Below are 16,654 nucleotides of genomic sequence, written 5' to 3'. Positions count from 1 at the left end.
ACTTGGAAACGACTCGGCCAATCACCTGCCTGGTAAGCATGAATGCTGGTGGTGTTGACCAATCGGAGGCGCCCTTGCGTTTCTACATGTAAAGGGGGTGTAGAGCTGGAATATTCCAATTTGTGTCTTAAATTTTATCAAACTCACCACAAATAACATCTTAGCGATTACGTGTACATATTCATGTGTATATAATTTGAATACGTGACGAGTAGTTTGCTATTATCTGCCCTCGAGGTGGACAGGTCGGGGGCGGGGCTTCACACACCGAGCCAATCACAGTTAACGAGATCCTCTATTTAATATAGGTAGGCAAAATATGACTAAAGTTCAAATCGGCGTGGGAAACGTTACGTAACATAAAAATTGGCATTTCTAGTGTTCCCAGATGCTGCTAAAGATGACCGCAATGATATGCGTAAGTTATTATGAGTCGTTTCTTGCAGTAAACTCGGTATATTTAGTAGGCTTATTCAATCACGTTTTTACATGTCTGCATGTTTTGCTTGTGATTGATTTCTAACGAGGCGTATATGTATTAAACACGTCCAATGTTTGCGTGTATTTTATAGACACATTATTTGAATAGTAAGTAAATGTATTTTTTTTTAAGTATTTAATGAATAGGAAGTAGTAAATGCGTCTCTCAAGTCTCAACTGATTTGCATTTGACACTTCCGTGTCAATAAAGTTTATGATTCTCAGTTTAGCCTACTATAATTTTGTCACATAGATAACGGTTTTTTTGTTTGTTTGTTTGTTTGTTTTTGCTTTGTTGACCTTTCAACGTGTTACTTTCAAATAAGCAGCGGAATAAATGTGTTCTCAATAATTGACACTACAAATATGTTGAATAAAAACGTTTGAAAACAAAACGTGTCATCATAAATGATGAGATGGGACCGTCGTGGCTTTCCATGCTTTGTCAATTCCTAATCTCGCCACTAGATGTCAATATGTTACCACGAAGTTAATATGGATGTTAACTGGCAAAACTGGCAATTTAAAGATTGAAAAAAAAAATATACAATATATCACCAAAGATACAGGAAAATTATGACCATCGCAACCTCCTTTCCCCCCCTCAACGAAAGCTACTAAATCAGTAAGCATAGTCTAAATAATATGTATTCACACTAGTTCTGTGATACAATTAACACCCACTAACATAACGAAACATGTCAGGGACAGTGAGGAAATGGAATGGAAACTATTGACATCCATCCACCCAGGGCACCAATGGGGCCTTGCAGTGGCATCCGTCCGGCTGTTTACTTTTGCATGGACAGGAGAGCAGATGGCATTATTATATAACACCAACGCTTCTAAGCACAGCTGAAGTGGAGATTGTCACAAGGCCGTCGCTCAGTGATTGAAAAGCTCCTTTACAGTAGTTTCTTCCAAAGGTTTTTTATTTTATTTTATTTTTTATTTTATTTTTGTAACAGGAGCAATATAATAATAGACTGCACATAAACATTGCCAACAGATGAAAAAGCACATATATATTAAGGTATTCTATAGCTTTTCTCAGTTATGACTTGCTTTATTGTGTTTGAGGACACTACCTTTGTGGTGGGGGGTCCTGCATTTACACAAATGTATGAAATAATGATTTTGAGTTGAAAAAACACTTTATCTATAACACCCTATAGTATACCATCATCTTAACAAATGCCACGACCTAGGGGAAAACTTGAGGGACAAAGGAAACAATTTTTCAGGGTAACAAAATGATTGTCCTTTTAATTGATGTGGCCTTACTTCCATTCAGCAGTATAGTTATACGGTATGTTAATGAACTATTGTAAAATGTTGTTTTTCAGCCCCGCCTATTAGGTGTGAAAGGGGCGTGCGAAACAACAGCCAGTCTCCCTCCCCTCCCTATCCATCCCTTGTGTTGGGAGGCGCACGTATGTTGCAAAGTTTCCTCCCACACCAAAGCTGAACCAACCGCTCGGCTCTCCCAGTAATGTCTGCCTCGCCTCCGGGCAGACTCACTTGGACCAGCCTGCTCTTGCGTGGAGTGCCTTCCGCCGGCTTACGCGGACACACACTGAAAACACTGACTGACTGGTAAGTTAGTTTTTCATATTGATTTATTTATAAATATTTTAAACATATTTACAGGACAAATGTGATATGAGTGGACTCATACTGGCTTATAGAAGGTACATGCATCCATGCATGCACCTATGCATTAGTACACTGACATTCAATATTGTGCAGTAAAAAAAAAAAAGTATATGTATTAAAAGAATACCATTTTATATTATTTAATATAAATTCCAAATAAATTATACTACAAAAATGTTGCTAAACAATTTTTTATTTAAATATTAATAACAAATAAAATATTACAAAATTGAAATATTTAAAAATATTATATAAATTTGAATTAGAAATAAAATAGTGCAGAAATAAAATATTTGTAAAAATACCAAATATACATTGCAAAATACACGAGAAACAATATTTTAAATGTATTGATTAAAAATACAAATTAAATATTAGAAAACTTAAGATATTAATTGATACAAGTGTGGCAATCTCATTGCAAGATGACATTTGCAAAGGAATTGATAGCTTAGAAGAGTATGTGTGCGTGTTTTTCTTTCTTCTTCTGTATGAGTGTGCATGTGAGTGGAGAATAGAGTACACTTGCACAATCTAATGAAATCATTCCATTAGTTTTTAGATGAAACACTCCATTTAAGTGTTCGAATAAAGATAATCTGCCTTTAAAAAGACTCTTATGAGCTAAACAAAATATCGGGATAGCTCTCAGTAAGACGACTAACACAGTGATAAACAAATTGACAGTCATTCAAAAGTGAACTTTATTATCTTTTGTAAAAAGTTGAATTGTCTTTGTATATGCTCAAAAGCCTTACAATAGATCCTGTAATGGGATTTCCATAAACGTGATCTGCGTGTCCGCTGGCGTTTGCTTGAGTCTGGTTCAAACGGGTTGAGGGTGAGAGAGGTGTTGGCCGTTATAGCAACAAGTCGATCAAGTCAATACTGGATAACGATGTTAGAAAACATTTCCACTGTTATTGCACCCGGGTTTTTACATACGTACAGTATACTGTCCAGTATATGCCTTTCATTTGAGCAAGGCTTGTCACTCTGGCATAGCATAGAAATATGTAATTATTCAGCATTTGGATTTTCTTTAAAGCAACGTTTTAATTAACATTTTACTGTTAGAAGTTAGAACTTCTAGAACTTCTTTATTCTCCTTAGGTGGGGTCATTGATAAGCCGGTAATGGGTTTCTACATCACTTTCACACGGTTGTATTTTTGCTTTCATATTTGTGTTTTGTTTTGTTTTCAAAAATGTGTAAATAAACAAACATACAATACTGATGTACATGGGATTTGTTAGTTTTCTGTTTTTAATAATTTGCAAAACTGTATGTGTAGAATTTTTAGGGAGGAAAAAATGAATTTATTCCATTTTGGAATGAGGCTGTAGAAAAATGTGGAAAAAGTGACGCGCTGTGAATACTTCCCGGATGCATTGTAGTGATGTTGAACTTTAAAACAAGCAGCAGTTCGGCACATAGTCAACAACTGTCAAAATAGAGGTCACGTTTGCTGTTTAGTGCCACTCTCAGTTCAAGTTTACTGTAAAACCAAACATAAAACAAAGACATGTTATGCATGTCACCAAACCATGTGACTTATTTTTCCGCCAGTCTGCCAGCATATTGCTAACACACAATGCAAAAAACAAACAAAAAAACAGCAGGGTTGGGGAATCCAGGTCCAGAAAGTAAAAACCCTGAAATAGTTTGGTTTTAGCCACAAGCCTTTTATACCTGCCAGTTGAGTAGAAGCACCTGTAGCTAAAGCTAATCCGTGGCAGGGTTTATACTTTCGGGACCTAGATTCCCCAACTCTGCTACTGTTGCTGCTGCTTTAAAAGCTGTTGCTCAAACACAAACCCATTCAGCTGCCTCCCCTGTTCATTCATACCAAGCCTTTGCCAATGCACAACTCTACATCCATCTCAAAGCGAGCTTGTTGTAGAAAAACAACCCAAACCCCCACAAAAAAAAAGGAAAAATTACCTAAATGCTTGCTTTGTAACTGTGTATGTAAGCACTTAAGTCATAATTGGGACTGCTCGAGTCCTTCATTGCACAGGTTAAAGGAAGTCCATTGCAGCATTTTACGGGCAGTAATGTTACAAAAAGGATTTCACTTATTCAATTACAACAACAATATGCAGTTTGTGCTATTACCACATATAGCGGCGGGGGGGTGTTTTTTTTTTCTTTTTTTCTTTTTTTCTCACATGTCCAAATCTTTCACCAAACGTGCAAGTAAGTAAATGAAAGACTCGACCCTCCCGTAAAATGTTTCATATTAAAGGGCAATAAGAACATGCACCTTAATTATTTATTTGAACTAATTAATATATTAAAAGCAATAGTGACAGCCTTATTTGTTGTAGAAAAATGTGAAATGTGAGGGGAAAAAAAGGGTATTATGTTTCCCTTATTAGTTACACTTTAAAAAAAAAAAAAAAATGGGGAGGTCAACCCAAAAATGTTCTTTTACAATAATATATTCTATGCACCCTCACTAGTCTAAGCATGGCATTTTAATTATTATTTTGTTTGTGGAATATGAATTAAAAGACAAAATCCACCCCTTTTTATACATTACAGGGTGCTGCCATTTTGCCACATGCTGTCAAGTGAAAATGACATCACGGTTGCTGGGCTCGGTAACAACCAATCAGCTCACCACAGAAAACAGGTGAGCCATGATTGGTCGTTACCTGAGCTCTGAACAACTGCGACGTCATTTTCAGTTGAGTGAGTGAGTGAGTGAGTGAGTGAGTGAGTGAGTGAGTGAGTGAGTGAGTGAGTGAGTGGAAAAAAAAAAATCCGTGCGTGCTGTCAAGTTGCCGCGGAAGTGACGCTAAATTCCGAAGTGCCGATAAATTCGCCCGGCCCCATCTGTGACAAACCCCCCCCACCCCCGATTTATGAAAAATCACCACCACACATTAACAGAAGCCCAGAGGTGTAGATTGAGTTTATGGGTAAAAATCCTGTATTTATATAGTGCATTTCCTGATTGAAAACGGAAGACCGTGCCTTTAAAATGAACAAGTTCAGTTGATAGATCAGAATTAAATTTCTGAATTTGAATTCTGATTTTCTAAGTTCATTGGTCCAAAAATGAACTAGTTCATACTTTGGGAAAAAGTTTTGTTTATGTCTTTGAAAGGAGATTTAGACAGGGGTGGGTGAGTTTCCGGCTTGTATGTCTAACAAATTTAGATTTAGCGGTAAATTAGGGATGAGGTCAAGTTGGATGGCGGACATGCATCAGAGTGAAAATTAGGCCACTTTGGTAGCGGTGTTACGTATGTTACGTTTAACACGCCGCACATTGAAGGTCTTCACAGTTGACGCTGCTTCGTGGCGGCGCGCTGCTGTCTTCTTAGCAGCTTATTGGATGCCGGCCTTCCAGTTACGTAAGCACCGCTATATGCAGCAGGAAGCTAATCCAGCGGCGTGACCTTAATGCCAATTAGCAGATCATGGTGACGTTATCAAGGCTCCACCAAGGAGAGCGTTAAAGAAATGGCACTCTAGGTGGACTAACTGGCATGGTAGCATGTGGCGAGCAGGGTAACGTTGTGATTACGAACCCGCTTCACCAAACATCTGCATGCCGCCAGATGTGCTTCTTCTAGTTAGCGAGATAGCTTAGGGGTCAGCCGTCCTAGGCGGATTCAGTAATGAAAAGGGTCACGCTGTGTACTAGCAAAGCTAAGAGCTAGCCGCTGTCCAGTTATGCAATCGCTTCTGCCACATGTGCCAGCTGGTAGAGGTAGACAGACATGGAGAGGATTGTATTTATTTTCATGTTTAATCCTTCGCGTAAACCCTCACAAAGAGGGAAATACAGTATATAATATATTATGGATACTTTGATTAATCCGCTCTGTTTATTTGGGAGAATGAGAATAAAAGTGTCCTTCCTCAGACGGATATATATTGAGTTTGAGTGACATTAAACGTTTATAATTACCTGTATATGTGGCAAAGCACAACTTTTGTCTAAATTAAGCTCCTCACCTCACTTTCAAATTTCAAATTCAGCATAGATCTTTGACACCAGAGGATCAAAACTTCTACTGCTTTCGTCTGAGCGCAAAAATGTTGAAGAGGTAAACTTTTCAGTGAATAACAGATAATAGGACAAACCCAAAATCAAATATGATGTGAATCTGCAGGGATTCACTGTAAAACAGAAAACAGCCCATTGCATTACAGACAAGTGGGCACTAGGTGGCAGTAATGTGCATTACTACCTGTTTGTCGACTGCAAGCTACTGCTAAAGAAAAAAACTCATGTTTTCTATCTATCCTGCAGCCCCGACGGGTGTGTGGTGCCGTGATGAGGAACGTCCTGGAGTTAACCTGGTTGCTGATGCTAGTTGTCACACCACACGCTAAAGGTATGCCCTCTTGAGTCTACAGCCAATCAGATTCCTGCTTCCACTTGAGTCTTACAACATATTAATGTAAATTACACACTGCTTCATTGTTTTTGTATTTACATGTTTTTTATGTCACAATTTTACAGAAATTCACTGTTAATTCTGCAGACATTTTTTATGGTGTCGTCTGTTTGCCTGTCGACTTAACCGAGTTAGACAGGTGACTTGGTGTCAGGGTTACCTGTTTGACATCTATTAAACACGACACAAAAAGGAGAGAAGACACTCAGTTCAGGGCTCGAGAGGAGAGAGGAGAGGAACTGACTGATTCAATTCACTCCTGCACTCTCTGAAGATTCCTCTCCTCACCCTCTCTATTTATTTGGTTTTCCACGCCCCTAGTTACATGGGTGTTCCAACCCTAAAAAATGCAAATGCAAGCCATAGTTGGAACACAGTGTACTTGTTTGTCTATGTGTTGTGCATGTGAGTGGAAGATTGCTGAGTACGTGTGGTCAAGTTTGCATTTCTTAACAGAAAACAGGTGACCTTAGCAGACTGGCTCGAACCATTCTGCTGCGTTAGATGTTGTGGTTCTTCAGATTTTGAGTCATATTCAAATAGCTAGGCTATGTGAATGTGAGTGCAAAGCATTCCTCATTGCAAGCAGAAGCAGTTCTTCATCAATTATTCCTACACTTTGTTACTTTGCATGTCTACCCTTAAATATAATAAGTACACAAGTGCTACGAACGTCCTTCTGAAAAAGCGGCCGCTAGTTTTAGCTGACGAAAAGCCTTCTAAATCCTCAGGTCAGCAATTTAAAATATCAGTGACACGGCAGACAATATACTGTAGCATCTATAGAGGACACAACAAAGACAAGCGGTAAAAAAAAAAGAGCAAAAACTTGGTCCCGCTGATCCAAAGCTTCCTCCCTGTCTGTCTCTCAGGTCTCAGCCCGCCAGGGAAGCCCACACTAACCAGCTGTCGCTCTCCTGAAAAAGAGACCTTCACCTGCTGGTGGCAGCCTGGTTCCGACGGAGGACTGCCTACCACCTACGCGCTCTACTACGTCAAGGAAAGGTCAGGACTTTCCTTTTTTTTCACGTCTTCTATTTCATCGTGCTTTGCCCAGCTTAGAGCGTGAAGTAAATGGGGAAAGTAGGGGTGTAAATTGCCTAGTACCCGACGATTCGATTCGTATCCCGATTCACAGGTCACGATTCGATTCGATACCGATTAATCCCGATACGAATTTATAAGTCGATTGTTGCGATTTTTTTTCATTCAAATTTAGAAAATACTAATCAGTAAGCTTGTAGAGTGTAAGATTGATATGAAAATGTATTATTTATTTATCTGAAATTTCAGTCTTATAGAGGTTGTAATCTGTTTCATGTTTGAACAGCATTAAAATAAAATATTAAGGCTTAATGTTCCGTTCATATAACATTCTTCCATGCTCAAGGTGTGAATCCTAAAAAAAAAATAAAAATAAAATAAAAAATAAAAAATAAAAAATCGATTCTGCCGATTATTGAATCGATTCGAGAATCGCGCGATGTAGTATCGCGATATATCGCCGAATCGATTTTTTTTTAACACCCCTAGGGGAAAGTATGGCGTTGCTGCTGCTGGCATTTACTTGGTAGCTTGCAGACAGCCGGAAGAGGATCAAGATGACACGGAGAGTATTCACAAATTTCTGTTTTAAAAACTTTTTTTTTTTTTTTCTGGTATTATTACAAGTTTAAATTGCAATTATGATATGAAGTTGTTTTTCTTGAATATTGAAACTTGTCGCAAAATTGAATTTGTTCTCAAGAAATTGTTTTTTTCTCATTGAAATTTCAAGTTGCAAAGTTTATGACTAATATTGTTGTCATTGGACTATTTTCACATAATAAGCAAAAAATAAATAAATTCTTGTGACGACCTTTTTTTGTTAAGAAGTTGTATAAGTTACTTCTACTACTTTACATTATTATTTTATTTAAAAAATTAAACCACAAAAATAACTGGAAGCTCCCAGGCACAACAGCAAATCTGTCTTTGAAAGTTAAATAAAAAAATGTAACAAATAAATAGCTCCCTAAAGTTTTCTACAGTAAATAAAGTTTTCCAAAATATGAATATAACTCAAATATTCATCTTTCGCTTATCTTTGTTTGAAGATCAAACAAAAACAAAACGTGTAGGAAGTTCCCTGCTGTAATACAGCGCCAAAATAACACAGTTTTAATTTGATTTCTTGTCCGCCATCAATTTTTTAAAAGACAAGTGCTCAATATGCTCCAAAATACAAAATTGCAGATCCGGTCTATTGCTAATTTTATCACAAAAGTGACACATTTATCTTTTTCATTAGTGGTGTCACTATCTAGTTTTTTTTGTTTTTTTTTAGAATTGATTAATCTTTCGAATATTCAAGCGATTTTAATTTTGTATTAAAGTGTATTACAAACACTTTTTTTTTTCTGATTACTGTTTATTAACCGGTGATTGGTATTTATTTCGTGCGTTGTATTCATATAGTGATTTTTTTTTTTTTTTTTAAAGGAAAATTGATGTTGTGCTATGTTACCAGTTCAGTCATTTTTTTCCCAAAATAAAAGCAGATATTTGCAAATGTCTTATTTGATTAAACACAAAAGATTATCCTGCGATTGGCTGGCAACCAGAGCCAGCTGAGATAGGCTCCAGCACCCCCCGCGACCCTTGTGAGGAGTAAGCGGTCAAGAAAATGGATGGATGGATGATCAAAAGATTATCAGTCTTCTTTCATGAAGGACTACAGTAATCAGTGAACAATTACCGTTGATTTGGTCAATTTTAAATTTAAAAATGGCTCCAAACAATTACTCGTTATTAAATTAGTTGTCGATTAATTTCATAATTGATGACTTGTTAATTAATCAATTAATTTTGACAGCTCTACTGGAAATATTACCATTTTTTTCTCATAATAGAGCTTTTTGTCATAATCGTAATATTATGTATGACAAGCAGTTGTCGCTCCCAAATATTTTCCACATCACACCACACGTGGGAACCGACATCTGCCTAATAGCAAGGTTTGTAGCTGGTTGAAAGCACGCAAAATTACGGCAATATCCTGCCTTCGCTGGGTTCTGTATGAAAGGCGAATGAAAGGCAGGATTTTCTGTTTGGGCTTAACTAGCTATTTTAATTTAACGTGAAGTCTCCCTTATGCCTGAAGGTAATTATGGAGGAACATTCAGTCATTCTTTCATTTGTGCTGCTCTTATTCTGTGCTAAATGGATTCTTCTTTAGAGCTTTACCAACCACTTAGTGCTTTATAATGCCTTTGGCAATTTGCACATCCATATTCCTTCAGCTACTCTGCGCTGTGCTTATTTGTCCATTTTCATAACACAAACAAGCCCCCCACAATCAGTAATTACTAACCATTTACGTTCCAAGCTCAGTAATGGTTCTACCTCACTCGCACCTACTCCTGCCTCCAGCTCCGACTTGGTGTACGAGTGCCCCGACTACTTCACGGGAGGGGAGAACTCGTGCTTCTTCAACAAGAACAACACGTCAATCTGGGTCAACTACAACATCACCGTGGTGGCCACCAACCGACTGGGCAGCAACTTCTCCGACCCCGTGGATGTCGACGTGGTCTATATCGGTGAGGGTTTGTACGTGCGTGCGGCCATCTTGTCCTTGGGGCTGCTTTTGATCATATGCGGCGTCTTGTCTTGCTAGTAAAATGTCTTGTTGTTTTCTTCATGGAATCTCTAAGTTACAAATGTGTCCACCATTTTAAGAAAAACAGATGCGTTATAGTTTGGACTGCCAGCAAAATATTATGCACAGGCCAAAGCAATACAAAAGAAATTACTTTGGCGCCATCTTTTGGCATCTTAATGCAAAAACATTGTTGCGCCTTTCATATTAAATCATGGTCCTTTTGTACGGAAGCGTATTTCATTTCTGCCACAACAGGAAAAACAAAAACAAGAGCCATGTGTCACGTTTTAACATGATCATTTTCATGTTTTTACATAAGTTTCATGTTTTAACATGATCATTTCACGTTTTAACATGATAAATATACTAAAACATGAAACTTATCATGTAAAAATGTTAAAATTTGAATTTTCACGTTTTTACGTGTTAAGTTTCATGTTTTAACATGATCATTTCACGTTTTAATATGAGATATATTATGCTAAAACATGAAACTAATGTAGATCATTTCATGTTTTTACGTGTTAATTTTCACGTTTTTACATAGTTTTCACATTTTTACATAAGTTTCATGTTTTAGCATAATATTTATCATGTAAAAACGTGAAAATTATCATGTTGAAATGTTACATGGTTCTTGTTTTTTTGTTTTTTTTCCTTGGTGTGGCACCAATAGGCTTCCGTATAATAAATAATGATATTTTTTGGTAATACAGTACAGATTAATGTATCGCTTGTGTTCTTGAAAAGGGGCCTTGAAAAAAATAATCGCATAATAAATCACAATCGCAATATTGCGGTGGGGGGAAAAATCGTAATTAGATTATTTTTCAAAAAAATTTCTGTTATTACTTTAATTAATTAATTAATTTGGTAAATTTTATGGATCAAAAGTACCAGTAGTATCGGTACTTGCTATTGGTATCGGTGACTACTCAAGAATCGAGTATTTGGCCTGGTATCGGTCTGAAAAAAAGTGGGCCTGTTAAATATGATCCATATTTTGACGTTGTCTTCCTTTGCAGTCCAGCCCAACCCTCCTGAGAACGTGTCACTGAGCGTCATGGAGGACAAAGGCTGGCCCTTCCTGCGAGTGACGTGGGCGCCGCCCCGCAAGGCCGACACTCGCTCCGGCTGGATCACACTCATCTATGAGCTTCGCATCCGGTCGGAGGGGGAAAACGAGTGGGAGGTACGTCCAGGTAACTTTTTGTCCTCGCTTTTTGCTACCTGTGGCCTTCGTCGACGTGGAGTAACCCGTTTCCAACGGAAGTCTCCAAGGCAGCGGCCAATGGGTGAAACTTGAGCTCACAGGCCTGAGTCCGAGTGCCAGCTGCTCCCTCGGTTTAGGACACTCTATAAAATCCCTGCTTTGTGTCGAATGCGCTTTTATCTCAGATCTTTGCCGCCGTAGTGGTACAAATGTGGGAGATATTGTTTTGATTTTGGCGTCAGCAGGGTTACACAAAAATGACAAAACTAATTTCCACTAATATGATTGACTGCTTGTATAGTTGAGTAAACAGCTTCCTCCTTGAAGCTCATCGCCTCCAGTCTTTTTCTCCTTCTCGGAGAGCAGTTATGCTCAGAGAAGGAGTGAGGGAGGGAGCAAGGTGAAAGAGACACTGCAAACACGGATGCCTTTATGCTTTAAATAATGTGCATTGTCCTACACAAAAAAACACAAAAAAACACACAAAAAATTGCCAGCGGGTACTAATCAGCCCTAAGGACAATATGAGTAGCCCATGTATCTGCTCTAAAAATAGCTCACCATGAATGGGACACAAAGACTTACTAAGAAGTAAAACAGAAATTAAGACTTATTTATTTATTTAAACTTAACATGATCATGGTACACCTTTCTAACGTTCTAAATATTCAATATTTGTGTTAAAAAGAAAATAGATTGGGTTGGATGTGGGGGAAAAACAGAAAAACAAATATTTTCCCCAAAAGCTCATTTTAGAGCTCTAATTTTAATTCTGTGATACAGCAATATTTTTGTTCATGGTTATCCTACTGTCAAAATCTAATATTATCCTACGCCTATTGGTGAACTTCTCTGCCCCATTTTCTTGCTCTTAATGACCTTATTTATGTATCCAGTAGAGCTTGGTGCTGCTGAACATGTTTGTGGCACAACGTGGTACTACACTGAGAATCTGCAAACTAGTCCCCCCCCCCCCCCCTCTGTTATCATTTGTATTGACATGGATGGATATTTATTGGATATGGATTCGGATAGAAAAAGGTTTTGGAGGTGATAAATGGATAGAAATAATAAAACTGAATAGTTTCTGCGTCATTACGTCATCCATTGTGAACCAGGAAGTGACTATCAAAGCTATCCTACAGTACATTATGAACTAAATTTTCTTAATAGTTCTTCTTAAGTCTTTGCAGAGGTCCATCTGCACTCCATTGTGTGTTCAGTTCCATTTGAATGCGTTTTCAAAAGCTGTTGTTGCGTGTGTTCAGACTCACGTGGCTGGCCAGCAGAAGCTCTTCAACATTTTCAGTCTGCGTTCCGGCGGCTTGTACCTCGTTCAGGTGCGCTGCAAACCCGACCACGGCTTTTGGAGCGAATGGAGCGCTACGTCTCAGATCCGCTTTCCCGACTGTAAGACATCACACAAACAAATACACATTATAGCAATCATAAAGGTTTATGGATAATATAGTGTTGACTCCAAGAGAACAATTGAGTAAGAGGCATTTGTATATTTGTGATGTTTTGTTTTGAAATATCCGTCCAGATTTCCATCGGGAAAAGTCAGCGTGGATCGTCATCACCGCTGTGTGTGCCTTCATCTTCCTCATCATCACATGGCTGCTGCACTTGAATAGTCACAGGTAAAAGAAAAGAAAGAAGTGTTGACAACAGAGTGAAGCGTGTTGTCTCACATTTATTGCAGCCTTTGGTTAAGATCTTTTGTTGTAATTCTGTTGTTTCTCTGATTATTTTCATCCGAGAAGCTTGAAACACTGCCTCCTGCCACCGGTCCCTGGTCCGAAAATAAAAGGATTTGATCAGCAGCTTCTAAAGGTAATAGCCGCTTATTTCTTTCAACATATATATTAGATGTTGTGATCCTACAAAATCTACAATAGTGCTTCAGAGTTAGATGACACCAGCGTCTGGTATGACTTGGGTCGATTCCCACCCCTCAGACCCCCACGGCGTTGGGGGGGGCAAAATGATGTAAAATATTTTTTTCCCCCATTCCATGTCAGCATGGAATGAAGCTGGAAAATTGCCTTCTGCCCACAGTGTTAAAGGGCACCGCTGTTATGGCTGTGAAAGACTTTTTGATGGAAGATAGAAAATTGCTGGGTCCGACCACCTCATCCTACCATTAAGCACCTCTGCCGTTTATTTAGAACAAATTTACGGTTTTGATTTGTCCTTTAATTCTGAGAAAAGAACAGCAACATATATAAAAAAAAGTTACATAGCTTTTCCATAGCTTAATCTACTAGCTTAATGCTAACACTTAATGGGAAATACCAAAGATGGGCTAAGGAAAAGCATAATTTTCATGGTGTTATAACAAGGGATGTCCTATAACGCAACCATTTTTTTTTAACAACATTTAATGTGTGCCCCTGATTTGTGTGTTTTGTCGGATTATTACCTCTGTTCCTCTGTGCAACTCCACGGCCCAAGTTAGCTTAGCATCCCATGATTCTTGATACGTTCTCGTTGTTTCTCGTCTAGTCAAGTTTGTTCTACGCCTCTCGATGTTATGCGAATAAAGAGTTAAGATCTTATTTGTGTCTGCATTGTGACAGTGTGACTCATTATAAACACAGCCGCGCAGTCATTTAATTTCATTTAAAGTTTACATGAGTTTGAAGCATTTTAGCAATGATAACTTATATACACTTTTAATCCAACACTAATTATGGTTAAGTACTCAAAAGTTAAATCCAACTGAACTATACTTTGACAGCGTGTCATTCAAGTACCACTCGCCATCTTTTGCATAAATGAGAAATGGTTCTTCCCGTCCAGAGAGGCAAGTCTGAGGACATCTTCAGCGCGCTGGTGATGTCTGAATTCCCCCCGATGTCGTCGTCCTCCAACATCGACGACCTGCTGGTGGAGTACGTGGAAGTGTACGTCCCGGAAGAGCGGGAGGCGAGCAAGGACCTCGATAGCGGCGGCTTCAAGTCGGAGACTTCGACGTCCGACAGCGACTCGGGCCGAGGTAGCTGCGACAGTCGCACCCTGCTGATGGAGAAGTGCGGCCGGGCCAAAGAGCGCGAAGACCGCACGGGGGAGAGGGCCGAGCAGGACGACTGGGAGGATGCTCGAGTAGACGCGAGAGGTAGGACGTGGCCTTCCGTGCTCCCTCATCTTCTGCGGCCCTCCGACGGGCAAATCAAAGCCCGCAGCGACGTCAACATCGCCGCCTCCGGTCACAAACAGTCGCCCGCTCGCTGGTCCGTCGAGTACGTGGGCGTGCAGACGGTGGCGGAGGACGACGTGGTCATCCTCCGGCCGTGCGGCGGCAGGGAGGGCTGCCCCCCGCCGCCCACCTTCCACGAGCGGGACTACAGCCAGGTGAAGCGGGTGGGCAGCGACGACACACTGCTGCTGCTCCAGAAATTGTCGGAGGGAACGGTGGACGAGGGCGGGGCACGTGATGCGAGCCACAAGAACGCCACCTGTGCGCACTCCACCACGCCGATGAGCGGTTACGTCGACACAGCTGCCGTTTTCCAAATGACGTAATGAGCAGCCTTTGTCATCTTCAGCGGGATGGGATTGAATGTTCTGAACTCAGTTTTTCCATGAACTTGAACAGACTTTTTCATGCACAAAAAAAAAATTATTTTACAAGAAAACACATTTCTACAAGTAAAATTGCCTTTTTACTAATAAATGTTAACTCATTGATTAATCACAAAAAAATTGTATAAAATGTGTATTAATGCAAATTAATCACACTATTAATTTTGACCACAGATGATCCTTTAGCTTGACAGCAGGTGGCTACATTAAAGGTAGCACAGGTTGTATTTGAGCAATAAACCTAACTACATGCGTTCAACTGAAGCATAAAATAAATGTTCACGCGTGTCATTCAGAATATTTGTTCATGTCAAACTACTGGGGTCAGTTTTTTTTCTTTCTTCATTTTAATTAACTGATTAGAAAAAGAGGATGATGAGCGTGTGCAATGAATAAAAAAATGTTGAAGATGTCCTGATAACATTAAATGTAAAAAAAAAAAAAAAAAAACATAATAGGTGCTTTTCAAATTTGACGGGCAAAAAAAGATTGATAAAAAGCCTTCTATAATTTAGTGATTAATTGTGATTGATCAAAATTCTAAGATGTAATTCATCTGATTTTAAAAATGTAAATGAGAATCCATTCATGTAAAAAAACAAAAAAAACAAAAAAAACCATAACGATAGGACAATTAAGTGCACAAATTTGTTTTACCTCGCGACAGTAGGAATGCAGCACCTTCGTAAACTCCCTGTATGTGAAATTATGTGTCCAAAGAAAAGTGGATGTGTTGTGTTTTTTCATTGATATACTATTTTTGTACAGAAACGTACTACTTCTTTAATGAAGTGATTTCTATGTGGATGTTTGCGGCTTGGAACAAAGTGGTAGCATTGTTTCGCCTGATTGTTTTTGTTGTCTAGAGTGGTGACTGTACTGTATGTGAATTCGAAAAGGAACACACTCTATTTTTGGAGGATTTACTCTAATAATAATAAATATACACAACAAGTAACGTTTTGTTGGTTTTACATGTCCTTATTGTAAAGAATACGACAAGCAGGTTGATACAGCATCAATAAAAAAAATCTTGAAAATATGCAGATAGACCATCAATAAATATTTTCCACAAATGTTTTCAAATAAATACATGTTAAAAGATTGAATAAAAATGTTGTATTTTCTTGTCTTCTTAAAAATGTTGTATTTTCTAATGTATTTTATGTCAATAACAAAGTCGTACAGAGTACAAAATAAAACAAATATGATGAAACCAGTCTTACATCATAGCAATGAACGTGATCATAACTTTCATGAATCGTTATAGAAACTTTAAATAACCGGGGGCGCTGGGTGGAACCGTCACTTGCCTTCGGTGCCGGTTGGCGTGTGTTCGCTTCTGCGAATTTGTGTGAGCGAGTGAGTGGGGGGGGGGGGGGGGGAGTAATTAATAACCGTTCTCTGAAATGTGTGGAGTTTTGCTGCATTCCATGAAAGTAGGAAATCTGAATTTTACGATCTACGGCCAGTAAAAGTGCGCTATAACGCCACCTCGAAGTCATGCATACATATTTATCTGCTTTGATAGCCTACTTACATTTTGTTGTTCCACACAACTTCATGCAGCACATCCTGACTTATTGTAATTATTGACTGATTTGTAATTACTGTGTGGTGAGATAAACCACTATCTCCCTGAAACGAATGAAAACG

The 16,654-nt window shown here is 38.8% G+C and overlaps 1 protein-coding gene across 2 annotated transcripts; it reads left to right on the top strand.

The window, feature by feature from the left end:
* The first annotated feature begins 293 nt into the window (after window positions 1-293).
* Window positions 294-16,094, top strand: prlra (prolactin receptor a). Of its 2 annotated transcripts, XM_077497864.1 has the most exons (10): window positions 294-418; window positions 1,827-2,076; window positions 6,407-6,491; window positions 7,427-7,559; window positions 9,966-10,135; window positions 11,223-11,389; window positions 12,679-12,820; window positions 12,957-13,053; window positions 13,177-13,246; window positions 14,216-16,093. In XM_077497864.1, the coding sequence occupies exons 3-10, from the start codon at window positions 6,431-6,433 to the stop codon at window positions 14,936-14,938; spliced, it is 1,563 nt and encodes a 520-aa protein (XP_077353990.1). In that variant the 5' UTR covers window positions 294-418; window positions 1,827-2,076; window positions 6,407-6,430; the 3' UTR covers window positions 14,939-16,093. The 2 variants fall into 2 exon arrangements, with proteins under 2 accessions (XP_077353990.1, XP_077353991.1); XM_077497865.1 differs by lacking the exons at window positions 294-418; window positions 1,827-2,076 and having other exon boundaries at window positions 14,216-16,094.
* Window positions 16,095-16,654: the final 560 nt, after the last annotated feature.

Source organism: Festucalex cinctus, chromosome 15 (genome assembly GCF_051991245.1).
Source record: "Festucalex cinctus isolate MCC-2025b chromosome 15, RoL_Fcin_1.0, whole genome shotgun sequence".
NCBI lineage: Eukaryota > Metazoa > Chordata > Actinopteri > Syngnathiformes > Syngnathidae > Festucalex > Festucalex cinctus.
The sequence above is the reverse complement of the archived record's forward strand: the minus strand, read 5'-3'. Positions and strand labels throughout refer to the sequence as shown.

Coding starts and splice junctions, on each gene's coding strand:
- prlra (XM_077497865.1), top strand. CDS start 6,431: ATGAGGAACGTCCTGGAGTTAACCTGGTTGCTGATGCTAGTTGTCACA. Junction 6,492..7,426: donor TGTCACACCACACGCTAAAG/GTATGCCCTCTT, acceptor TCTGTCTCTCAG/GTCTCAGCCCGCCAGGGAAG. Junction 11,390..12,678: donor AGGGGGAAAACGAGTGGGAG/GTACGTCCAGGT, acceptor GCGTGTGTTCAG/ACTCACGTGGCTGGCCAGCA.